The sequence below is a fragment of the Palaemon carinicauda genome, chromosome 41 (assembly GCF_036898095.1).
Source record: "Palaemon carinicauda isolate YSFRI2023 chromosome 41, ASM3689809v2, whole genome shotgun sequence".
In the NCBI taxonomy this organism is placed as follows: domain Eukaryota; kingdom Metazoa; phylum Arthropoda; class Malacostraca; order Decapoda; family Palaemonidae; genus Palaemon; species Palaemon carinicauda.
In genome coordinates this window covers 49,235,682-49,263,057 of record NC_090765.1, presented here as the reverse complement: position 1 = coordinate 49,263,057, position 27,376 = coordinate 49,235,682, and the positions used below count along the sequence as shown (strand labels likewise).

The 27,376-nt window shown below is 35.3% G+C and overlaps 1 protein-coding gene across 1 annotated transcript in view; it reads left to right on the top strand.

The window, feature by feature from the left end:
• Positions 1-27,376, top strand: part of LOC137632419 (uncharacterized) — a 342,058-nt gene that overhangs the window by 48,274 nt on the left and 266,408 nt on the right. The window contains 9 exon segments of the mRNA XM_068364351.1: positions 5,437-5,587; positions 6,755-6,927; positions 8,546-8,643; positions 11,614-11,776; positions 13,580-13,726; positions 17,289-17,349; positions 21,580-21,671; positions 25,571-25,751; positions 26,268-26,419. Coding sequence (XP_068220452.1) covers positions 5,437-5,587; positions 6,755-6,927; positions 8,546-8,643; positions 11,614-11,776; positions 13,580-13,726; positions 17,289-17,349; positions 21,580-21,671; positions 25,571-25,751; positions 26,268-26,419 — 1,218 coding nt within the window.

Sequence of the window (27,376 nt, the reverse complement as noted above, 5' to 3'; positions counted from 1 at the left end):
GTATGATAAACTAACCTCTTTTATCTCAACTTCCATTTCAATGAGTTAAAACCAAAGGAGAATGATAAAAGCAATAAAAATATGTTTAGTAATGCATACAGCTATAAATAACCAAATGAAAAACAGCTGTTTTGTTATGAACAAGCGGTCGTAAACAGTTGCCGTAGTTGTTACAAATAACGTTACGTAGAGTATGACTGATATATTACTTACGCTTACGGCATTTTCATGTTTTATCAACAATATAACTTTTTTTAAATGAACCTAAATGCTCTCTTTTTTTCTCACTGATTGCAGTAAGTATATCTCAAATACTCTTTCTTTTCATTAATAGCTAAAATCGTATCAAATGCTCTTTCTTTTCACTATTAACTATAAGTGTATTTCAAATGCTCCTCTTTTGGTATAAGTGTATCTCAAATGCTCTCTCATTCATTTTACTATTAGCGTATCTCCATGATTTATTGACATTTTGAATATATCTAGAACCAGTGAGCTAAAAAAAAGGTCAAAATGAGAATGATTATGGAGCATAAGGTTTCTATGGCAACTTCTAGCAGCAAAGTGATACCATGTGGTAGGTTACATGAGAAACTGAACAGCTGGACTTTGTGGAACCTTCTCAGCACTGAAATTTTCTTTTCATCTTTTCAAAAACTTTGTTTCAAAATTTCGGATAAACGATTCTCAACCTGTATATTATTTTCCTGGAAATGGAGCTGTATACATGTGTCATATAAAACTATTCTCAGTTTATATCTATAAAGAATGTGTTGACTTGAGAAATAGGGATTAGTAATTAATTAATAAGATAACGTATCGACTGCATCATATTCACGGAAATTTTCAGACAGTGTGTTGTAAAGCTGTCAAAATATTTATTCTACCTTTAAAAAAAAAAAATTAGGGTAATATACTCTAGAATATTTTTGTTACAATAATGAATTATTAAAACCCACCATTATATGAATTTTCCAACAAATTTAAAGAATTTATTATAAAACTACTATAATAGCTATATTATTATTATTATTATTACTATCCAAGCTACAACCCTAGTTGGAAAAGCAAGATGCTATAAGCCCAGGGGCTCCAACAGGGAAAAATAGCCCAGTGAGGAAAGGAAATAAGGAAATTAATAAATGAAGAGAAAAAATTAACAATAAATCATTCTGAAATAAGTAACAACGTCAAAACAGACATGTCATATATAAACTATTAACAACATCAAAAACAAATATGTCATAAATAAACTATAAAAAGACTCATGTCCGCCTGGTCAACAAAAAAGCATTTGCTCCAACTTTGAACTTTTGAAGTTCTACTGATTCAACCACCCGATTAGGAAGATCATTCCACAACTTGGTAACAGCTGGAATAAAACTTCTAGAGTACTGCGTAGTATTGAGCCTCGTGATGGAGAAGGCCTGGCGATTAGAATTAACTGCCTTCCTAGTATTACGAACAGGATAGAATTGTCCTGGGAGATCTGAATGTAAAGGATGGTCAGAGTTATGAAAAATCTTATGCAACATGCATAATGAACTAATTGAACGACGGTGCCAGAGATTAATATCTAGATCAGGAATAAGAAATTTAATAGACCGTAAGTTTCTGTCCAACAAATTAAGATGAGAATCAGCAGCTGAAGACCAGACAGGAGAACAATACTCAAAACAAGGTAGAATGAAAGAATTAAAACACTTCTTCAGAATAGATTGATCACCAAAAATCTTGAAAGACTTTCTCAATAAGCCTATTTTTTGTGCAATTGAAGAAGACACAGACCTTATATGTTTCTCAAAAGTAAATTTACTGTCGAGAATCACACCTAAAATTTTGAAAGAGTCATAAATATTTAAAGAAACATTATCAATACTGAGATCCGGATGTTGAGGAGCCACCGTCCTTGACCTACTTACAATCATACTTTGAGTTTTGTTAGGATTCAACTTCATACCCCATAATTTTCACCATGCACTAATTCTAGCTAAATCTCTATTAAGGGATTCACCAACCCTAGATCTACATTCAGGGGATGGAATTGATGCAAAGAGAGTAGCATCATCTGCATATGCAACAAGCTTGTTTTCTAGGCCAAACCACATGTCATGTGTATATAGTATGAAAAGTAATGGGCCAAGAACACTACCCTGTGGAACACCGGATATCACATTCCTATAATCACTATGGTGCCCATCAACAACAACTCTTTGAGATCTATTACTTAAAAAATCAATAATAATGCTAAGAAACGACCCACCCACTCCCAACTGTTTCAGTTTGAAAAAAAGGGCCTCATGATTAACACGGTCAAAGGCAGCACTAAAATCAAGGCCAATCATACAAACTTCCCGACCACAATCAAGGGATTTCTGTACAGCATTGGAGATTGTAAGAAGGGCATCACATGCTCCAAGGCCTTTACGAAAACCAAATTGCAAACTAGGGAGTAGATGATTACCTTCAGCAAACCTATTAAGACGTTTTGCCAGAAGACGTTCAAAAACTTTAGATAATATGGGAGTTATGGAAATTGGGCGGTAATCAGTGGGACTTGAGCTACCACAAACACATTTACATAGAGGAGTAACATTACCAATTCTCCAACTAGTGCTAAAAGCTCCTCTTCTTGCTAACTTGCGCAAAATAACAGATAACTTTGGAGCTAAGAAATCTGCTGTCTTTATAAAAAACAAAGGAAAAATACCATTTGGGTCTACACCTCCATAAGCATCAAGGTCCACCAACAGAGCTTTAATCTCACGAGATCGAAAAGCTAAACTAGTTAGTTTAGCCTCAGGAAAACAGGAATGAGGAAGTTCAAGTTTTTCATTACTCTGTTTACTGTCAAAAACATCAGCCACAAGGGTTGCCTTTTCCTTTGGACAGTGAGTGACTGAGCCATCTGGTTTAAGTAAAGGAGGAACTGTTGCATCTACACCAAAGAGTGCAGATTTAAGGATAGACCACCATTTATGTTCCTGAGTTGTACCAGAAAGTGTTTCTTTTATGGTTAAATTGTACTCCTTTTCAGTTGAGGCATAAATTCTCTGAGCCAAAGCTCGAAGCTGAGTATAGTTGTTCCAGGTCAAATCTGATCTGTTACCCTTCCAAAGATGATAGGCCTCCTGTTTCTCCAAATAAGCAAAAAATCAGACATCTGGAGCTGCGAAGTACATATCTTCATGCTTCACTGTTGACTTTTAGACTGAAGAATTGATACAAATGTGCAGCATTTTATTGTTTTTAGACTCTAATCTCATTACATTACTAGAGGCGTAAGTGTATTAGGAGGAATGCAGTGTGAACAGGAGGTTCATAGAAATAAATTCCATTTCTTAATAGACCATTGGACAAAGAGGAAGCCTGAACATGGGTTAAATTATCATATGCTTTTATGGGAGAGGAAGTGAGGGTACTGTACCTTCAATATTTCCTGAAATATGTTACAATACAGCACATTTTAATTTGAGGTATGTTTTTTATTTGTGAAATAAGATTGGAATCATGTTAAGTCTATGATTGAATTAGTAGGAGATTATTGATGAATAGAAGGGATAATATGATTTTCAAAAGGATTTTTGTTCCTATGGAAAATACAGACCATTGTCTTTTCATCATCCTCATCTCCTCCTACGTCTATTGAAACAAAGGGCCTCTGTTAGATTTTACGAGTTGTCTCTGTCTTGAGCTTTTAAATCAATACTCCTTGATTCATCATTTCCTACCTTACACTTCATAGTCCTCAGCCATTTACGGTAGATCTGGGTCTGCCAACTCTTCTAGTGTTTTGTGGAGCCCAGTTGAATGTTTGGTGAACTAATCTCTCTTCATTATCTCCAAGAGAGATTGTCCTTTAGGAAGGGAATATGTTATCAGCGCAAGCTGGATGGCTGTTGAATTGTTTTAATGAGCAGTTAAGCGACAAGTGGGAGCGAGGGGGAGGAGCCCTGGCCCCATACCTGTCAAAATTTGTGTTTGACTGCATTGAGTACAGATACATTGTTGAGCCTTTATTTTGATTTTCATTGTCTTCCTCTTTCAGGAAGTGAATACTAGCTGTTGATTGTTAGGTTGTGAAGCTCCTTTGCAGACACCCCTAACTCATCTACCGGGAGTATGCATCGAGAGCAAGGAGCCTTCAGAGTTACGTCAGTATTCTTTCAGATTCTGGTGATATGTAGGATTTCCCTAATGTTCACCCCATCTCATCAGAGATTGGAGGCTCTTCTTTGTTTGTGCTATCACTGATGATGAGTGTAATCTAAGGAAGGTTTTGGCTTCCTTTGGTCTTTCAGGTAGGCTCCCCAGTGCCAAGGTCTACCTTGGTGATGCCAGTGGTCAAGGGCATGGTCAGTGTGTTCAGGTCTCGGGGATTCCTGTGGTGTCTGTAGTGGTCTCCCCTTTCTGGACGTTGGGCAGCTCTTGGGCTAAAAGGATGTGTTGCCCTGCTGCTGGGGGAGTTCCTGTCCATCTCCCCTGACTTGGTCACCCCTTGCCCCCCATCCCCTGTGCTTTTACCCCAACCCTTGTGCCTGGGGGTTCTGGGATTCTGTGACTTCCTCTCACTTTGTGTGCTCCCCCTCTGACATGATATTGTTCCCAAGTATTGTGGGTCCTGTTGGAGCAACCCCTTTAGTTTCTCCCCTTGGGGTAGTGCTGTTTTCTGGGTCTCTCAGACTTCGACACCTCTGCTTGCAGAACCTGATGGGACGAGTGGAAAGAGGAAGAAACATGCGCATTTTTCCTCCTACGATTCCTTTTCATCGGTGTCTTCTTAGACTTCCAACTTTATTCACACTTCTGGGAAACAGTAGAGGATGAAGTCAAATAAGTCCAGTCAACCGTAGTCATAGAAATGAGCTCCTTTCAACACCATCTTGCTTAGGTATAGGTGGACACCACCTGAGTGGCTCCCAGCTCTGTGGGGAGGGAACCACGGTGTAGTGGTTGATGGGGTTGCCGGCGGGTATAGCATGCAAAGGTACTATCGGGTTACAATCTTGATCCCGCTAACCCACAATTAAGTAAATGGCCCTAGGGAATACCATAAGATACCATGCACCACCTCTTTTATTGGTTCTGGGCACAGGGATCCAACAAGCTGTATGTTCTCCATGGTAAGATTTTCTCTCTAAAAGTATTAAATAGAAATTATTGAGGAATCTATGTCAGGTTATTAAAAGGATAACTAAAAAAATTATAAAAAGATTAATTTTGTAATGTAAATAATGCTAAAACTAAAAGGTTCCTATCCTCAGTAAATTAAACAGAAATAAACATAAGAAAGATGAGAACCTCTGTAGGTACACCATTTTAGGAATGAAGAGGATTAATTTCAGGCGAGTATTGAAATGATTGATTTTAGTTGAAAATGATAAGAATGGATATTTGTTATTTTGTTGTTTTAATGATGATATTTCTATCTTTTAGGGTGTGCAACCATTATGCGGCTCTGGTGCTTACTGTTGGGAAAGTGAGCAATGCACTACAGGCTGTACCCAACCTTCAAATTCACTTTCTTGCGCTGGTAGTTCATTCTGCGTTCCATCCACTCGATGTTCAACTGTATCATGTGCTTCAAGTATGATAATATTGCAGTGTACTTTACTTTACTGTACTATAAACGTAACCTTTTTCTCATTTTCTCAAGAGATGTATAATAATGTGAATACTCCTATGCACTTGGTTTTATTCTTATTTTTATGTGCATACCATTTTCAAAGCATAATAGCATTATACAAATTTATTCTTAAAGTGATTACTATACTGTAATTGCTTAAGAAATATTACTTTCTAAGAATTAAGATTTATTATAGAATGCTCGTGGAAATTTTTAAGAGACTATAAAAAGTGTAAATAAACGTTATATTAACCCTTTTACCCTCAAGGGACGTACTGGTACGTTTCACAAAACTCATCCCTTTACCCCCATGGACGTACCTGTACTTCCTTGCAAAAAACTGCTATTTACTTTTTTTGCATATTTTTGATAATGTTTTGAGAAACTTCAGGCATTTTCCAAGAGAATGAGATCAACCTGACCCCTCTATGATGAAAATTAAGGCTGTTAGAGCAATTTAAAAAAATATACTGCAAAATGTACTTGAAAAAAAATAACCCCTGGGGGTTAAGGGTTGGAAAGTTCCACATAGCCTGGGGGTAAAAGGGTTAACAATGGACGTGGATGCTATGAGAGAGGAAACTCTGTTGGCCATGTTTCCAAGTAAGATGAATGTGGTACCATAGGGACCAACAATTTTCTCTGTTGCACAATATTGACACAGGTTTAATGCTGCTGGCAATGAATATGGATTAACATAATAGAAGGTTCTCAACTTACAAACTTTCGACCGGAAAACATACAGATATAAATACAAATCCAAATGAAATCATAAATCTTAGATATTGTATCAAAACTTCATAATGAAATATTGCAATAAAACAATGTTATATAATTTAATGCAGTAAGCAAGATGACATTTGCAATATGAAACAGGTGTGCAACTAAAAATCATAGGCATTTGAGTTAGGTGAAGCCTACCCTTGGCCAAAATTTAACCAAATTTGACTTGGCAAAAATTTTGAGTTACAAACCTATCAAGTTTTTAAGTAGAGGACTTTCTGTATAAAGTAGATTGTAAAATAAAGACCATATACTTTATTTGGAACTTGAATTTTTGTGTTCTATCTCTAATGTTGACCTTTCTTTATAATTACTTACATTCTGATTTGTCTTGTTTTCCTTTAGGTACAGCTCCATCTGCCGGACTGACTTATCGCTTCATCATCAGTTTCTTTGTAGATGTAGCAAATACTCCCTTTACATACCTGGTTGATTATCTGACTGCAGAGGTTTATGAAGGAGAAAGAATAGCCATTGGTTGTGCTGTGTCTGCTGATTGTGGGACTGGTGCTGCTCAGGTATCTTGGTGAAAATTTTATTTTTAACATAATTTAGTAAGCAGTGTATAATTCCTTATTATTATTCACTTTCCTATGAAATTATTTTTGCTCCTGTTTTAGGTATAAATATGGAACTTTGGTGCCTTGAAATGTTTTTTTGGTTATTTATTTATGTGGGAATACATTAAAGATTTTAGTTTGGTTGGTGGTCCCCCAGAAGTTTTTCTGGAATGGCTAGCAGCATTCTTTGGAATTTAATAGGTAACATTTGAAGTTTCATCAATAGCGGAAGTTTCAAGATTTGATTAACAGAGGTCAAGCTCATTTGTCATAATTACCTAACATTTTCATCCTATCTAGCTTAACCCTTTCTTTATCTAATTAACCACATTCCCCTATTCATTTGTCTTTTACCATTTCATCCTTTAATTTATACTTTCATCTACACTATTCTTATACATAAGTTTAACAAAGATTTTCTCATAATTTTCTTTTTCCAAAGTGTATTGTAAGAAATTATGCTAGTAAACTATGTGCAGGTATTTCCAGCAATCAAGCTCCTTACCTAACCTTTTCACTAAATACTTATCATTCCCATTCACTTCAGTAACTCATCTCTTACTTCAATACTCTCTTTCTTTTTCATATTTTTCTGTGCATTATGGATATATAGTGAAACTGCTCTTTTATGTTTTCCAAACCCAGTAAGGCACAGATTCAGTAATTGACTCATTCTTTTAAGTTCTCTTTATATACATTCATGAGGACAACTTTTACTCCTGTCGTGTTCAGTCTCTCACATACAGTTTCCCTGATGCCACTATCACTGTACTTTTAACCAATGTATACCATTTAGCTCATTCAGACAAAATTTCCCTTTTCAATCCCATTTTTGCACACATTGCTCTTTCAATATTGTCTCTTGGTGTAAAGAAATCTTCAAAAGGAATGAAGATGTGATTGTCATTAATCATATCGGTAGATGCTCATCTATTAAAGGGCATATACTGCAACCAAGGATCTACAACATTTACTGAGTTGTAGTTTTCTGAGTTTCTAAATTGTGTTCGGCTGGATCTTTAGTAAAATATTTAAATTTCTCTGTGTTTGTTGGAGGGGAAAGGCTCTTTTAAAATTATAGGTATTCAGAATTTTATTGTGCAATTTTGGCTCATTTTGAAGCTCTTATCAGTAAAAGTTATGAAGTTATATAATATACATTAGCTAAAATGTCAGAGATCCATTTTAATACATTTGTAGTTATTCTGCCTGAATATGAAAAAAAATTTATTTTTTTATTTTTGAAGATCTTTTTATTTTATGAATTTATAATTATTTCATATGCATGTATAAACAGTAAATGTTGTTAATAATTCAATTGATATCTGAAGATAAGGGTGCAAACCATCCACAAAAGTTTTAAAAAGTTGGGTTTTTAAGTTAGATAAAAGAATTTTTGTTTGTTGTATTTTTGGCCCCAAGAATCAAAGATTTAAATGTTTTCTTCGAGATCTGAAAAAGAAAAAGCTAACCTTTAGATTTGGTTTGGCAGGATTAATTATTTGGACTTTTAAAGTGAATCAAACAAATTGATCCCTAGATATCTGGCTACCTCTTTTTTTTATTCACTTTGCAGATTAATACTAGAAGTTTTGCAGTCGGAGAGATAAAAGATCAGCTAGCAACTTATTCAGCTGCAAATGAGGCTACCTCTGGCAATTTTTCTTCCCTAAAGTAAGTTTATGCGATAATTACACATTTGTCGCTTCTATATTTTTCCTATGCATATACAAATCTTTAATCCTTTGAAATAGGGAACCTCTTCAGTTGTACTGGTGCAGCTGTTGAATTCGTTAATGAGGTAGTTAACGACAAGTGGTGAGTGCACCCAAGTAGCCCCTTGCCTCCACGTAATGGAAGAACTTAGTACGGACGTACTGTTATGCCCTGGCCAAACTTTTTCATCCTTCTTTTGTTTACAGGAAGGGAATGCTGGCTGGCACTTGTGATTATGGATGTAAAACAAGGAATTTATACCTGCCAGGGAAATGAGGGATGTTTACACCAGTTTATGGCCAAATCAACTTTAGGTTCTGACACTCTCTCTGTTTCTTGTAGTGGGCATAACTGTTTGCAATCCCGAGTTGGAACGTTAATTTGTGAACATCCTTGCACTCGTCTTTAAGGGAAATAGTCTGGGGAAAGCGATCTTGGCTCCACCTTCGAGGAGAACCTCATTCACTGATTGGCACTAGGAAGGGTTGAGGCTATCCTCGGAGCAGCCTTATTCAGATCTGGCTAGTTTGGTCGAGGATCAAGTTGACAATCAGATCTGTGGATCTGATAACATGAGAGTTCAGCTGGTCAAATATGATCTTGCTCCTCCCCACAGTTTTGAGGCAGGGGTATGCAGTAAATATTGCTGTGAAAACAGTTTTTTCACGCAGTATGAATTTTCGCTAATTTCGCGCAAGATACTTTACATGAATTTAACCAAGACTGGACCCCCCTATAGGCCTTCTCCTTTATTTAAGATAGGCAAAGGCTAGGAGAAGGAAAACTCCAAAATCAAACCAAACAAGACCCCAACGGCGGAGCTTCCCAGCGCCGGCGGAAGAGGGAAATGCCTGTCGGGCAGGCAACGAGGCGGGCCTTGACATAACAAGAACCCAGCAGCCCGATGCAACCAACATCGGAGAAGCCGCCTGTCTCATATGTCTTGAGCCGCGGTGGAAACGGTGTGGGCCAAGTGTGTGTGCGTGGCCGTTGCAAAGCCACGACCACCCAAAACAATATACCCAGCTACTGGCATTCTGTCATTTCCTCCACCCCTCTTCATCTCTTTCTCAGATAGGAGGCTGATGGCTAACGAGAGAACCCAATACTCGGACACGAGTGGGCGCCGACGACGACGATATATTAAGGCACTTCCCCCAATTTTGGGGGGGTAGCCTACATCAAACAAATAAAAAAAATAGGGGGCCTTTCCTCTCTACGCTCCTCCCAGCCTGACGACGGATTCAACGTAGTTTGGCTGGTACTGCTAGGGTGCCACAGCCCACCCTCCCCGTTATCCACCACAGATAAAGTATCATAATGCTGAATCCCCTACTGCTGCTACCTCCATGGTCATCCAAGACGGCCAGAGGAAGCAGCAGGGCTTACTGGAACTACGTCACAATCGCTCGCTATTCATTCCTATTTCTAGCACGCTCTCTTGCCTCTCTCACATTTATCTTCCTATCACCCAGAGCTTTCTTCACTCCATCCATCCACCCAAACCTTGCCCTTCCTCTTGTACTTCTCCCATCAACGCTTGTATTCATCACCTTTATCAGACAGCCATTTTCCATTCTCTCAGCATATTATTTTGCCTCTCATTTATGTTTTAACTGAATAATGAACTTCATTATTACTGCTATAAATTTCCATATGAAGTAGGTGTCACAGGTTGAGGGGATTCAGTGGTTTAAGGGTGAAGTTTCCTTCCCATGGTTGAGAGCATTGTGATGAACAACTGGTTTCTATGTAGTTTCATGTCCTCTTATGTTTTTTGTATAAAGAAATAGCCTCATCCTCGGCTGCCAAACCTTTGAATTATGCAACATGAATGGGTCCTTACTGTTAGCAGTACAGTAATCCCTTGGCTATCACATGTATTCTGTTCCAGGACCCCCTGCAATAGCTGAATTTCCATGAAGTAGATACAGAAATGTATGGTATATTTTTCAGTTTCTTATATTTTTCATATATTTTTATTTCCTTTATAGATTTAAGCTTTTATATACCATCCTAAAGCTCTTAGAAATCTGTTATTCACTCTTAAAACTCCTTTAAACTAAAACTTGGTTTTACTCGAGACACTTATATATACGTGAATAATTTTTTTACAATCTGAACGCTTATTAACGTATGCACAGGTCATCCATGCTATGTTGTTGACCAAACTATGAACATTTCATGTGGTGAAAAAGTACAACTGTATTTGAAATAAACAAGATTTTGATAGAACTGGTTTCACTTAATTGTGTTTGATAATAATACTTGTAATGTGCACATATTAGTATTGCATTGTGAAATAATTTTGCAATAAAAACATAGTGGATGTACATCTTTTCCATTGGATCTGATCATGGCGCCTAAAATACTTGGATTGATAAAATAAACCCGAAATTTAAAACCTATATAGAGAGAGAGAGAGAGAGAGAGAGAGAGAGAGAGAGAGAGAGAGAGAGAGAGAGAGAGAGAGAGAGAGAGAGAGAGAGTGTGTGTGTGTGTGTGTGTTTACTTATTTGAGCTAGAATTTGCATTTAACAGTCCCCATTCCTTCTACTAATGATACTTTGATACGTCTCTGCTCTCTTTGCCATTACTAGCAAAGGCTTTCATAGTCAGACTATTACCATCTCCGCATCTAATACCAGAAGTACCTTTTCAGAGACTGGATTTAAGAGTTGTTGATTTGATTTTTAATCTGAGTTTCATAGCCTCATAATAATAATTTTATTTTTATTTTTGCAATACATTATCTTTTTTATACAGTACTGTATTGGTTTATATGTTAATTATCTGTTTTTTGGGAAAATAGAATCTGTGTGTGTTTTATAAAAATCTGTTGAGTTATAGATTACATTAATATCTTTGTGTAGCCTACTACTGTATATCTTATTATTTTTTCTTTATTCATTGAAACACATTTTTCAGGCACTTGGTTCAAGTCATAGTACGTGACGATCCTGTGGTGTATTTATCATACGATGTGAATTGCAGCGTAGCATCTTCAGTACCTACTGAGAATGTGCCTCTTCCTTTTGATGCCTCCACTGAGCAATTTGTTTTACAAGGATCATACAATTTGAGTTACGTGGTGAGTAATTTCCATTTGGTTGTATGCAATACCAAATTAACCCCCTTAAACTGTAGGTGATTTACAAGATTAGCCAAGACATTGCAACAGGATGTCAGAGGATCAATGAAGAATTTCATAGCATAAGAACTTTGATTATCTAACTTTCATAGAGACAGGCATGTGAATTGAGTTGAACCTCACAATAACGGACTGATAGGGGGAGACAGTTGTCCGCTATCACCGATAGTCTGTATCAAAAATATGTTTCCAGACGCATAAAATCAAACAAAAACATACTAAATTGTATTGGCTACAGGCCTACTATATAAATTTAATGTCTGGGGTAACATCAAAATGAGCAGCTGAGATTAAAATGTTTTTGTTTTTCACCCTAGGATGGTGTAATTAGGAATGTAAAGTAAATTAAACTCACAAAATCAAATTTAGTTGAAACTTATTGGAGAAACTCTTCAAAAGGTGTACTATAGAATGCATACTCTACCATTTTGATTTAAAGAATAAAATAAACAAGGGGGGTTTTCCAGTCGCCCCCTTAAGGGGACTTCCAAGCAGTGAGTTTCCCTAATCAAAGGATTAGGGTTTGTATGCCGTGAAGGAGAAAATCACAAATTTATAAAGTAATTTGTAATTTTCTTAGCTGTACAAACCTGAGTCCTTTAATCTAGCTTCCCTCCTCAGTCCTGGGCTGAAAGATCAAATGTGAAGCTCTCAGGCTGGGAAGGTGGGAGGATTCCTCTCCCTGCACCCTCACCAACTGGTTAACTGCTCCTCCATCTACAGCTTGTGCCGAAACAATCTCCCTAATTAAATGATGCAGGTTTATATAGCCAGGAAACATACAAAGCACTATAAAAACTTGTAATATTTGCTTGATCTCATAGCGACATTACCATCATTATCACATAATAATTTGCTGACCAACCACTTTGCACAAATATTTTATTTAGAACCTTATTATCACATTAGTACTTGGGTGTATCATAGCCATTTAAGTAATATAAATGGTATTCCATCGCAATATGAATAGAACTTGCTGATGGGCAGCCAAAAAGATTCATTGCAATGGAAATGCCTGAAGCTTTTCGCGAGTGCAATTCTCTATTAAACCAATTTAAGAAAATTGATTAGTGTTGATGTATATTGGATTTCGAATGAATTGTTGTTACCAGCTAAGTAATTTACATAACTATTAACTGATATCTTATAGAGTGATTATAGAGTGACAGAAACACACAGACTTCACTAAATAGTTTTATAGAATTGAAATGGTTAAATCAACTTCCTCTTATGCAGTTTTTTAACGTTCTATTAAACCAACCCAATGCACCTTTAAAAAAACAAATTGATGAAAAATATACTTGAGTATACCCTCAAGCAAGATTAGACATCTCTAGTCCTTGACAGTGGAATTGTGGGATTATTTAAGATTAACTAACATTTTCCTTACAGCAATCTCTTGGCTATTGTGGTGATAGCTGAAAACCTTATGTAGTACACTGTAGACATTACTTAAAGGCCTTTACTGTGTTCATTTTGTCCCTAGCTTTTACTTTGCTTACTTATTGCATTACAGACTCCATTTCTGGGCCTTATTATAGCCAAAATTTATAAATCCAAATCCAATCAAAGTAATTTTCCAGTCCTTAAAAGATCATATAAATATTTAGTGGTTTTATTTCAATGAATGGCTCATGTCTTAACCAACCTACAATGTAGGTTAGGAAACTTTATATCCTACACATCTGAAAGCAATATAAGTTCTAGATACTTGTGTTTAATTTGTCAATTCTTCTCTTCTAGCTGACTAGTGAATTCATTGGGAGCTCTAGTTCTTGGACAGAGATGGTTTCATTCCGTTGCCAGGAAGAAGTGCTGCCCCCAACTTTAACGGCTGAGGTTTGGATACCTTTGAATATAGAGACTCCATTCCCAATCACATTTGCCCAGGTTAGTATCTTCTGGTGTTTCACAATTTTTCAATTTTTTTGTTTTATATTTATATTGATGTTTAATAGGATAAATTTTATACTGTATAATACTAGACTGAATATTTGAGCGAATATTAATTTTATAGATGCAAGTCTTTCTCTTACTAAGACCCCGTTGCCACAGTATGAAAGGATAGCCAACCAATTAAATATCAAGGCAGTGGCCTTTTATTTCTAAGGTATAAGAAATAACCATAAATGATGCATATCTCCATTTCTTCCCTTGATTATGTGATATGATTTTGCAAATTACCTTGGTGTGTAATTCTATTTTGTTTTTGTTCTCAGTCTGGTTTTCCCTTTAATTCCTCTCCATTTCACAGCTTAAAGGAAATTCCCATCTTTTCAAACACAACTTTCAAGGATTTTCAAATGGTCACACTTAGGTGTAATAGTATACTTTTACTATGGCGAGTTTGAAATATAGTACACTAATAATACTTTGAATAAATGAGCTCCTGGGATGTAAGAATTGGTATGAAATTCATATGCAAACTATCTTAGAATTTTATTTCATAAGATTTAGATGTTGTTTAAATGTGGGCACTGATATGTGTAGAAAAATATATTTCTGAATTTTTGAATTTTGAATCTGCTATATTTATATGACTATTGGCAAACCCCTTTCTTGCTGAGAATTTTTTATTTGCAATTTTTTTTTATTTTCGTGTCAAAGGTTTTAGCTATTCATTTTTAGTTTTATTTATCAAGGTCTGAGAATTCATTATTACAGTTTGTCAAATGATTTGCTAAGTGCTTGTAATTGGACTTTTAAACAAGTATCTATCTATTTACCAAGGGAACCTTTCCTCTCTCCGCTCCTCCCAGGCTAACGAGTGATTTAGCTGAGTTTGGCTATTACTGCTAGGGTGCCACAGCTGACCCTCCCCTGTTATCCACCACAGATGAAGTTTCATATGCTGAATCCCCTACTGCTGCTACCTCCTCAGTCACCAAGGTGGCAGAGGAAGCAGCAGGGCCTACCAGAACTGTGTCACAATCGCTTGCCATTCATTCCTATTTCTAGCATGCTCTCTTGCCTCTATCTATCCTCCTATTACCCAGAGCTTTCTTCACTCCATCCATCCACCCAAACCTTGGCCTTCCTCTTGTACCTCTCCCATCATCTATTGCATTCATCACATTCTTTAGCAGACAGCCATTTTCCATTCTCTCAACATGGCCAAACCACCTCAACACATTCATATCCACTTTGCTGCTAAATCATTTCTCACACCCTTTCTCACCCTCACTACTTCATTCCTAACCCTATCTAATCAAGATACACCAGCCTTACTCCTCAGACACTTCATCTCAAACACATTCAAGATCTGTCTCTCTGTCACTTTCATTCCCCACAAGTCCGATCCATACATCACAGTTGGTACAATCACTTTCTCATACAGAACTCTATTTACATTCATGCCTAACCCTCTATTCTTTACCACTCCCTTCACTGCCCCCAACACTTTGCATCCTTCATTCACTCTCTAATGTACATCTGCTTCCACTCGACCATTTGCTGCAGCAAGAGACCCTAAGTACTTAAGGGGACTGTCTGCTATGGTGTTTGACATAACTTTAAAAAATAAAAAAATTGTTTTATTGTTTCTATGTATGCAGAAACATATCGTACATGTTCTCCAGAAGTTTCAGCCAATTATTTTCACAAATAATGAGGATAGAGCGGTCTTTATATGATGACGACATCTTTACTGCATCATCCTCATGACCGAGTTTGACAGAATCGTCTTTGTGTGTTTATTTTTACATATGTATAGTGATTGTTCCACTTTTACAAAATCTTGTACGTATGGCAGAGATGGAAGGCATTGGTAGAGGGTTGGTGAACGTAAACCACGAAGGTCTACGAGTAGTACAGCCAGAGTTTCCAAAGACGTATAGAAGTTATAACGCATGTATTTGTTTACTTGCAGTTTGTATGTATATTGTGTTTTCACAACGTACTCGTGAACTTTACAGCAAGGCTAATGTTACCTAATGTCAAAGAAAGAAAAAAAAAGTAAGGAGAGAGCAACAAATAAGAACCAAGAAGAGAGGAAAACATGAAAAGAGTACAAAGCTGGAACGTTCTAACTAAAACTCTGGCAACAATAAGAGGTCGCTGGCAACTCATGACACCCTTACATCAGATGTATTAGTAAACTTAGGGTTTAAATACCTTGTTTAGGGTAGGTTTATGTAGGGATAAACAATAAAAGTACAAAGTAAGGTTATTTTAATAATGATATCTTGATTTTTTTAAAGAAAAGTTTTAAAAATTTAAAACAAGTCTTTGGGAGCTCATAACTCAAAAACATACTTACTCCCACTTAGATACATTTTTCTCACTTATTTATTGTTTGATTTTAGAGAGAAAGATATAATTGAAAAGAGGAATAAAAATTCCACAATTTTGTGTACCAGAATTTGATTTTCCTTTTTCTCTTTTTTTTAATGAATATTTCACGTCTAGACAAAGAAAATTAACAAAAAAAAAAAGGAAAATCGTAAATCTGTCACACAGAATTATTTAATTAATAAAGAAGTTTTAATTGTATTTTCAATACAATTGGTGTCATATTAGTGGAGAAAAATGTACCTAAATTTTTTAAAAATTCATGATTTCTGCCAATAAATCAAAAAGTTTTTGATCTAATGACTTGAAATTTTTATTTGATGAAGGTAATATATGTGTCTAAAACATATATAGAATTGTTTATTTTGAATCATTAGAAAATAAAATGCAAGACATAGCGGAAGGTCCCCTTAAACTGATCTACTTCCTCAAGTAACTCTCCATTCAACATGACATTCAACATCGCACCACCCTCCCTTCGCGTGCATCTCATAACCTTACTCTTACCCACATTAACTCTCAACTTCCTTATCTCACATACCCTTCCAAACTTTGTCACTAATCGACTAAGCTTCTCTTCCTAGTCTGCAACCTTTACAGTATCATCCGCAAACAACAACTGATTTACCTACCATTCATAATCATTCTCGTCTATCAGTTTCAATTCTCGACCAAGCACTCGCTCATTCACCTCGCTCACCACTCCATCAACAAACAAGTTGAACAACCATACTCTGATAAATGTCCACTTCCATTGTCGATATATGTATCAATGACTAGAAGGTATTTTTTGAAAATACTACAGTATACTGACTATTCTATATCATTCAAGAAAAAGAGTTGTCAGTGCAACTTCATGTAAATTTATTAATGGACCGTTAAATATATTTTTCTATTTGTATTCACAGATGTAAGTAACAGGATATTAAACTAATGAATTGAATCAGCATTGATAGATAACAAATCCTAAATTATTTCAATAAAACTCCATGTAATTCATGTGCTTGAATTGACCTGAGGCATGAATAAAACCCTTTGTTCCCACAGAAAAAAAAAGGGGCTGGGATTAGAGAGATTGTGTAAACAGTGTCCCCTCCCTTCCTAATTTTGAAACTGTTATTTGCATATTTTATGTATTTTTATTTTTATTTTTTTATTATAGGGTTCTCCACTATTCGTCTCCTTGAATGTTGGGCCAGTAATTCATTATGATTATAAAGACAGTAAGTATGCTTTCATTTTTTCAAGTGATTTAAATTTTTTATTATTTATCAAAATTGTCATCGTAATGACAGATCATACCAATAAAATAGATATTCAAGTGGCTTCCAATATTCAGATTCTCATTTCATTCTCATGTAGCCATGTACAGTTGTAGTACAGTTATGTGATACGTGTAGTCACTCCTCGTAGAATGACCTGCCGTTCAACGTTAATTCAAAGATACAAAATTTTTTTGACAGCTCCAGTATTTATTGAACGACCATCTCTCAAAGTTACATGTGCAGTGGTAGCACAGTCGTTTATGTAAATATATGCATGCGTTCTATATGTTGGGTGGTGGCAGCTGACAGGTTAGGCAGGGTTGCCACCTCGCACTTCAAGTCTAATGGCTACCTTCCAGCTTTGCCGAAAGATAATCCAAATAAATAAGTGCAGGTTTGTATTAGTTAGGGAAAAATACAAATTACTGTATCTCCGAATTTGTCGCGTTAGATGGAACGTATAAAGCATTATCAGTCTGTGTCTTTTGTAATTAAGAGAACAGGTGAAAAGTGAACATTGATAAAGTAGTTGCTCAAGTACAGAAAAAAACTCAAACTAATGTCCTGTGGTTGGTTTCTAGAAATACTCGACTTTCCTATTACGGATCAGATTTCTGAAACTCAGATGTACTAGCGAGGAGGCCCTTCTGTTCAAGGAATAACAAAAAAATTCCAGTACAGTAGACTTTCCAAAAGGATTGCCAATGGAATTTAGAAACCTTATCATAAAACAGTAAGACTGTCCTTTCACAGAAATCCAGTACGGGGAACACTATAGCCCAAGCCAAGGGTATTGATTGTCCTCTATAAGTCTTAAAATACACTTTACCTTTATTTTGTGTAAAAGAAGAATAGTGGGTTCCTTTTTATGAGGGTCAGTCTAAGAATGTATCAATAACAAGAACTATCAAGCCACATACTGTTAAAACTTAAGGTCCTCTTTTGAAAAGAAATGCCAATCTCGGTTCAATTTGGCACTGAAGCCTCTGAGATTAGACATAAACTTTCAGATATTATACCTGATATGTTGAAGCTTTTCTGTATAGGCCACGGGTAATTAGGACTACTTGTCATCACTGGGGTATGGTTTTATATGAGTAAAAAAGGGATTTTGACGAAGAAAAAATCTATTTCTGGGCGAGAGACCTGTGCCGCCTAGTGCCAAGCCCTCCAAAATCGGGTAGCTACCGACCTGGTCGGGGAGACTGCAACACTAACTGTTAAAATACCCAATCGGGTAGGATGCTGATTTGGGACGATAATGACAAGGATAATATCCTACGAACCTGAGTCTCCTCTCTAAAATAACCTTAACTAAAGGACCTATCTCTTATATATATAAGAATAGTAACCAACTTACACTAATAAGAGTTAAACTAATCCTTAAAGTTAAAATAATCAAAACACCAGGACTCGGACTGGTGTAGGCTACCTTCCGAGGTCGTACACAGCCCGGTCGGGTAGCCATGCGAGCCCATAACCAAATAAAAGTTGTAAGGTCTTAATATAAGAACATCGCAAATTGTGAAATGGCAATGAGCATGTGCGATGTAAAGGATCAAAACGAAATACAATTAGTATGAGGAACTAATTGCTAGTCGTCAAGTAAACAAAAGCTCTCGGAGGTAGCGACAGCAAAATGGCTGACAGGGAGTGGTAATCTCCGACTCCCGAAACTAAACACCTAAGTAATTGAATATATCGGATATCGCTACTTCCCGAACCTCAAAATTAATAGTTTTAATACTCAACTTGGAGGTTGAAGCTTCCAGAAGATCCGACATCTTGCGCAAAAACAACAAAACACAAAATCACAAAAAGATCAAAAGGCACGCGTGCGCTCTCCAAAGATGCTATGAAAGGAGTGTAGGGGATTGCGTGTGTGGAGGTAGTAGTAGTGGCGATCAGTAGTGGAATGTAGAACGGCACCTCGTAGTAACGGGGGAATTTGATGAGGAGAGATCTAAATGGCACGAGACCTCTGACAGTGGTTTTCACGCCCCAGTTAATATACCGACACCTTATATAGGTGAGCGAGCTGGGTTTATCCCTAGCATTCCAATGCAACTTTTTCTCTGGTAATATATAGCAGAAATATACCTTAGAAATGATGCTAAAGGAGCCTTTCACGGAGCGGCACAGGTGGAGCCCAGAAAGTTTAGTTTTGAATCTTTTGGAAACTTGCCCTTATAAATATTACAGTTAAATACCCTACATAGTAATATTTTATTTGTGAATAATGGTCCTTGTTAAGTAAATGATGTTCAGTGTATTTTGAAAAAATTATGAACACTCCAGGTAGTGCCCCTGATTTGATTATGTGAGATTAGAATGTCAATTTTCCTCTTTCTAAAATTCATTGTATTTCCGTGTTGAAGGTTTTTGGCTCAAGAACTTGCCAAATTTGGATCCAAATCTTGTTTAAACCTTGTTGGTTAAGGTCCTAGGTATTAGAGGTAAACCTACATCTCTTAAATTTTTTATAAAGGTTTTTATGGCAAAGAATTTTAAAGACTTCTTAAGTCATAGATTTCTCTTTCGTTATTCCAAATACGATAAGAAAACCATCTGGAGACCTATTAGGAAATGATTTTTGAGATCATCCCATTAAATTCTAGACCTAATGAGTCTAGAATTCTAATTTGGGTTATGCATTTCAAATTTTTGTTGACATATCTTTTCATTACTGGCATCCCACCTCCATCAGTATGCGGGAGTCAGCTATACAAACATCAGTGGAGGTTCATACAAGTAAATGGAAATTTAGTAATAAACATTTTTTCCTTTACTCACCTGATGTTCATATACATCCTCACCCGCCTCCTTACTAACTTGTGATTAAAGGTTGTATCGGATCTCTAGAATTCAAATTTTTCGAAAACTTTTAAAAACGGTTTTATTTTGAAATCAAAATCATGGTTTTGAAATGTTGAAAGTAGAAAAAGATAATAGAAAAGCTACTGCTCCAATAGAGTCATAGATCAATTCTCTATCATAAAAATGTTCATGTGCCTACGGTCAGTATCACAAACGACATTTTAAGATAGTTGACAACCGCGTTTAGTATATATGGTGTGATCAGATCCAAGGGGGATGGTAGGAAAGATCTTTTATGTGGCCCAAAGGTCCACATTTATGCAGGGGCTGCCCTATGGGCCGCCAAATGATAGTTGACAAAAATACTCGTTTCCTATCAGAAACCCTTTTGAGAATTCACTGACCTGGTCACCCTAAGTATATATGACTAAAGATTGATGAAGTCACATTTTATTACAAAATTCATTATCTAGTTAACTTTTCTGAAACTTTCAAACACTTGTGATATTCAGGTCGACTTGGTTTTAGATTTTGATTCCAACCACTTGTGATATTAAGGAATAGGGAATTCTTGCAACTTCAAACCAAAGAGTATCTCTTAGCGTGCTACTCATCATTAGCTGTTCGTTGTCTCATTACATTTCTGGGGCCTTATATTTTTTTGGAAGGGGAAAAATTGGAATTTTGTTCATAAAATTTGAGAGTAAATGTTATTAGAACGATCTTTTGGAGAAGAAGCAACGTGAACATCAGGTGAGTATAAAGATAAAAGATTATATTACTAATATTCTGTTTTTAATGAAAAAAAATTAGTTTTATATAAAACATTTCCTTTCTATATATTTACGTAAGCTTGTCCGACCCCATACGCAAGGAAAACAAAAAAATCCTAGATCTCACGTTGAATATGCTCTTTACTTAAGCTGGAGCTTCTAGGGTTTGATATATATTCTATTAGACCTTCTGAAAAAAAAAAAATGCCAAGGCAATTTTGAGATCAAAGAGTTACAAAGGTTGACAGGATGGTGAAGATTATGAACAAACAACATTAAACAAACTAATGCTTTGTGAAGTTTTATATTGAACCTCACTTAACTACTACTGACAAAATTTCCAATATGACACTAGGTATATTCATTTAATCGGTAGCATAAGTATTGTAAAACCAATTTTTGTATAAAAGTTTATCTCAGCAGTGTACTGTATTTTATGGTTTTATCACAAACTATGTTTTTGCTAATTATTTATTCTGCTCTAGTAATAGATAACTTTTTAAATTGCTATTGGCTAATCTTCTATCATTTCTAAATAATCAATGTCATTTTGAAAGTTTTGAGTACAGTACATCATTAATATTTTGCTATTTTGCAGATGCAACAAGTTACACATGGAATGTCCCTATATTTTATGATGCAACTGGAGATTATGATGTTATTGGGAATGCAACTAATGCATTGAACTTTGTAAGTTTATTTATAATTATTTTTGGTCTTAGATTTTGAATATGTAATGTACCTATAAAAACTGATACCGCAGAATGTTTCTGTAAACATACTGTACTATTTTTCTTAACTCTGGAATTGATATACAGTACTGTACTACTACGATAAATCTCAACTCAAATTCGTATAGTATCTCTTCCAATCATTTGTTTATCATTAGCAAAGCAAAGTCTGTTTTATTTTTGTAATCAACATTGAAGTTAAATTTTAAGAGACCCAGTCCCGTGGCTCATCCTGTATCATGCACTTTATAGTTAAGATTGAACTGAAATCCAATAGCTGGCTTACTTTCAGCTTTAGATCTATATCTTATGGCCTTCAACATTTAACCCCTAAATGTTTTTGGATTTTGTAAGAATTATCTGCTAGTAGAATTAGTCACAGCCTCATTCGAGATAAAACCTTGTACAGTACTGTATACTGTAATCTTTATGCAAAATTATGATTTTTAATTTTATAGAAAAACTATTTGATAATGGACCTCTGTTCCTAGATGTACAGAAACCTTTAGCCCTTTGATATAAGAAATATCTTCACTGGAGATGGAACGCCTGTTGAAATCATTAACGAGGTAGTTAATAATTAATAGGTGGGGAGTGCAGGTGAGTTATCTAGCCCACTCTCCTGCCAACGGGTCTTCACTTTTGTCTTCGGCCTTTTTAGTTTCAGTGGTTGATATTGAATTTGTTTTGATATTGAAATGAAGTAGAAATGTAATTGTCAGTTGGAGACTACATCTATTTATGGGTAAATCAGTGATAGATCCATTCACTTTGTAAATTAAAGGCTTGGTTGTTCGTAATTATTCTTATTTAACGAGTGTAGATCATGGCCTCCTGTAAAGGCGGGTGTATTCTTTGAAGAGCGGGAAGTCTGAGTCTTCTCAGTGTCATTCTTGGCAACAACCATGACAATACTGGAGAAACTGCTTAGCACTTTTTGCAACGCATAATGATCGTTTCTCGCTGTAGCTCTAGGTTATACACCCGTTCCTTAGTGCTGGGGAGTATGGTTCAGTAGCAAGAAAAAGTTGTATCTACATAGGGGAGTTTTTCAGGTTTGGTGGTGTGAGAGGTGATTGATGCAATCTAGCATGTGCTAGGGGCTTTTCTTTGCAGACTGCTGACAATGAGTAACCAAAGGAAGGCAAGGGTCTTGCAAGTAGGCCCTCAATGTCTTTTTATGTGAGCTAGTAATTATGAGCATTATGATTACCAGTAAGTGGGGTCTCTCTCTCTCTCTCTCTCTCTCTCTCTCTCTCTCTCTCTCTCTCTCTCTCTCTCTCTCTCTCTCTCGATAGTGAACTTTGTTTTAGACAAGAGAGAGCCTGTGACAAAAGCGTGTGGATTTTTTTCACATTTTTAGCATATATGACAAAAAGTAGGGAAATAGACATCATATATCTAGACTTTCAAAGGGCTTTTGACAAAGTCCTCACAAAAATTTAATTGTAAAATTTTGAGCACTAGGCATCATTGATGAGCTAGTTGAATCAATTGAAGATTGGCTGACAAACAGAAAACAGATAGTTGTAATCAATGGAGAAGCCTCAGAGTGGACAGCTGTTACAAATGGAGTACCTCAAGGATCATTCCTTGGCCCATTACTATTTTTTATTTACATTAATGACATAATTTTAGGATTAATTAGCAGAATAGCCAAATTTGCCGACAATTCTAAATTAGGCATAGATGGTGGGTACTCATAAGATGTAGAAGCCTCAAAAGAGAAACTAATTAAGTTGGGAGGATGGTTCAGAAAATGACAAATGCCTGTCAATTTTGGGAAATGCAAAATTTTGTACATAAGTTATAGTAACCCACAAACATATTACTCACTGCTGGTAATGAAATACAGTAGTGCGTGGACCAGGAGGAAGTTCTTGGCATTATTATCAGGAAAGATTTGAAGTTCACCAAACAACATAAAAGTTGAAAAGAAAGTATAGAAGAAACATAGACATTGTACTGCAGCTGTATACTTCATTAGTAAGACCACTTACAGAATATGGAGTCCAATTCTTAGCTCTAAGTTTTCAGAAGGATATACCGGTAGATAGATTGGAAGCAGTACAAGCTATGGCCACCAAAGTCATCCCAACACTAAGACAATTTGGATATAGACAGAGAATGGAATGGTCAAAGACAACCAAGGGGAAGGCTTATAGAGGGATTTAGAATTCTTAAAGGAATAACAAATGTAGACTACAACAACCTCTGAACGCTGCGCACAAATCAGTCTAGAGGTAATGGGTATAAACTTGAATTGAAAAGATACACAACCTTTCAGTGCGGTAATATCTTAACATACAAAATATCAAACACATAGAACAGACTTCCAGTAGATGTAGTGAACAGTAAAACAGTAAATGAATTCAAGAATATGTTAGACAAGATCATAAAAACTTGTTAAATGTTCAAACTAATTTGCTCAACTGTACCCAAGAGGAAATGGACTAAATGTTTTCAGTCTTTGATACACCCAAAATCCTTGCACTGTAACTCCTTGAGATACAAGTATAATTCATTCTTATACTGAGCTTGTAAGTCAATTTGCTTGGATCTCAATTCAATTTTTTCCATATAAAATAGACAAAAATTTGATCTTATCTAGCCCTGTTAAAACACCCAAATTAATGATAATAACAACGGAAAAAAAACATGTTTTTAATTGCTGTACTGTTTATAAATACTGAACACACAAAATGATATAATGAATGATTACTGAGATATGAACTAACTTGTAGTTTTATTATGAGTTCTTACTTTCGAGACAGATGATAGCAGCTAATAGCGGTATGTGTGGAGAAGTGAGGGAGGAAGGGAATTAGAGAGTTGGGTGGTACTGTATTAATACTGTTCCTTACGCATAGTGTAACACTTAAACTTAAAATTAACTTTACTGAACTTTGCTTAATTTTTTTAACTTTTTATTTTTTTCTACTTCTTTCAATTGTCTTTGTACACGTACTCTGCTCATAATGGTATGCCAACTCACTCACGTGAACACAACGCTCATGTTTCTTTATAATTTCATACTTCATCTCCACTGTCATCATGTGTGTGTTTTTCTTCTTACTGCTAACCTTACCACTTGGTTTCTGAGGACCCATCACTTATTCCAAAGGATGATCACAAATACAATGAAAATCACCTAAATAAAACAACCATAACACAGATGTGTACAGAAGTTGACAACCATGTGAACTGAATGAGTGATGCAGGCTTAGAGTGCTCCCAAGAGCACGGCCATATAGCGTTAGCGCCTGTGAGCATGCTCATATCTCAGTTTTGTGCTCGTATCTCAGTGCAAAATTTTGCTCGGAAGCTGGCTTATATCTCAGAATACTCATATTTGAAGGTATCTCCTTGTAACTTTTTGTAACTCTCCAACACACTTTTTGTTACGCCATACAATTTTCTTGCTGTTTATTACAATTTGGTATTATTTAGAAATAGACATGAATTATTGAGGATATTGGTTGTCATTCAGTAAATCTGGTAACTCGACTCAGTTTGATCCTCATATATTCCGAATTATGAGAAATTTATAGTGATTAAATTTTTAATAGACTAAAAGTGTTTGTAATGGAGTACAATTTTACAATATACTAATATATGTGAATATAATGTGTAGTATTTATACATGAATGTGAGCTCTTTTTCTAATCATCATCTTTTAAAAATTCTGAATTTTTTTGTGATGGTATTTAATGGCTTTCCTGCCCATAGAACTAAGGAACTAGGTCATATAGTACGAATCTCATACTTTTATGGGCATTTGAGTTCTTTTTCTCATAAAAAACTACAGTTGTTGGTAATTTTCAAATTCTAATTTGATTTATGTTTGCATGATAACAGGTGGAAATTGTGAGCTTAATCCATGTTGTGCCAATTGTTACTGATACATGGACTGCCACGGGTCTTTGCCTTTGCTTAGCATGGACAACAGGTTTTGAAATAGTGATTGATTTTCCCTCGGCTCCTAACCCACCATGGACGGCAAACATTACTGCTACATACTCTGGTGGTACTCTCATACGTAAGTATACTGTACATTAGGCTACAAAGTTTTTACCATTCTTGATTGGAAATAAGTATTTAATGGAATACAGTAAAGATGGCAAAATGACAATACTGTACTGTACTCTTGTAGATATCCTGGATGTAACTATACTGTTTTTTTGAGTGTGACTTTATGATGCATAGATTCTCAATGTGATCTGGTGTGTATGACATTTCAGTTGTTTTATTGTTCTCATGCATTTGTATCGATGAAAATTTAAACTAGTTTAACTGATGTATGTGTTTTAGTAAAAATTTGTGCTAACATTAGTTTTTTTCAGATTTTGTATGAAAATACATTCCAGATCTGTGATCAGTTTGCTGATATTTTCAAATTGGTTTCCATTATTATTCAGAGGTAATAAATTTTAAAATATATATGTATGCATCTCAAGCCCTTTGCTTTAGTTTCGTAGTTATCAAGCTGAAGTGTTTGCTTTTGATTTAGATAGTTTACTGATTCTTGATGAACACACATGAATTTTTTTTACAGCACTTCAGCCTCTAGATTTTGGAACAGCGACTGGTGGTGGTGTTGCCGTTGCATTAAGTTTACCTTTTAATGTTACTATCATGACTCCTGGAAATTATACTGTGACCTTCACCTTAGTTAATGAGGTGTCAAATACAACATTTACTACTGAGGTATGGATTAGTATTTTGTAATCTTAAAAAAAATTCTCATAGAACATATTGATTTTTTTCTAAGTATTTTATGGGTTCATGTATATTTTATGAAAATTATACAGCCACAGATTTGCTACTCTACAGTAGTCAAGTATCTTTTTATCCGTATATACTGAAAATGAATGTCTTAAATAGAAGTTGTTATGAAAAATTTAAAGGTTGACTTTCTTGTCTTGCTCTCAAATTATCCAGTCTCTCCTTTGGATATTTTAAGTAACAGTAGAAATTGTGTAATAATGATTACCCCTTTTCCCCAAATTAACCAGTAGGTAGAGTGGTAATATAAACCATTGAGGTATGATGAAAGAGTAACCTCTTTTAGGCAAAGTCATTCTCTTTAAAGTAATGATCTGATGAGGATAAAAAATAAATACCCCAAAAATTTGTGTAACAACATTTGTAATTTTTGCCTGTATAAATGAGGATAAAAGATTTATTACCATGAACATTATACAATTCAATAGGGATACTGACACATGGAAAAGTATGATCTTCCATATTATAGCTATAGGTAGCATCCAAAGAAGAATTATACCATAGTGCTTCATAAATAGTAAAAACACAAACACAACCAAGATCTAAGATTGCTAAAAGGTACTAAATTATCAGCTTAACATTCAGTTACATTTATTGAAATAGGTTTTATACATACATGTATGTATGTATGTATGTATGTATGTATGTATGTATATATATATATATATATATATATATATATATATATATATATATAATTTATATATATGTATATATATATATATATATAGTATATATATATGTATATATATATATATATATATATATATATATATATATACAGTATATATATATATACAGTATATATATATATATATATATATATATATATATATATATATATATATATATATATATATATATATATATATAGTATAG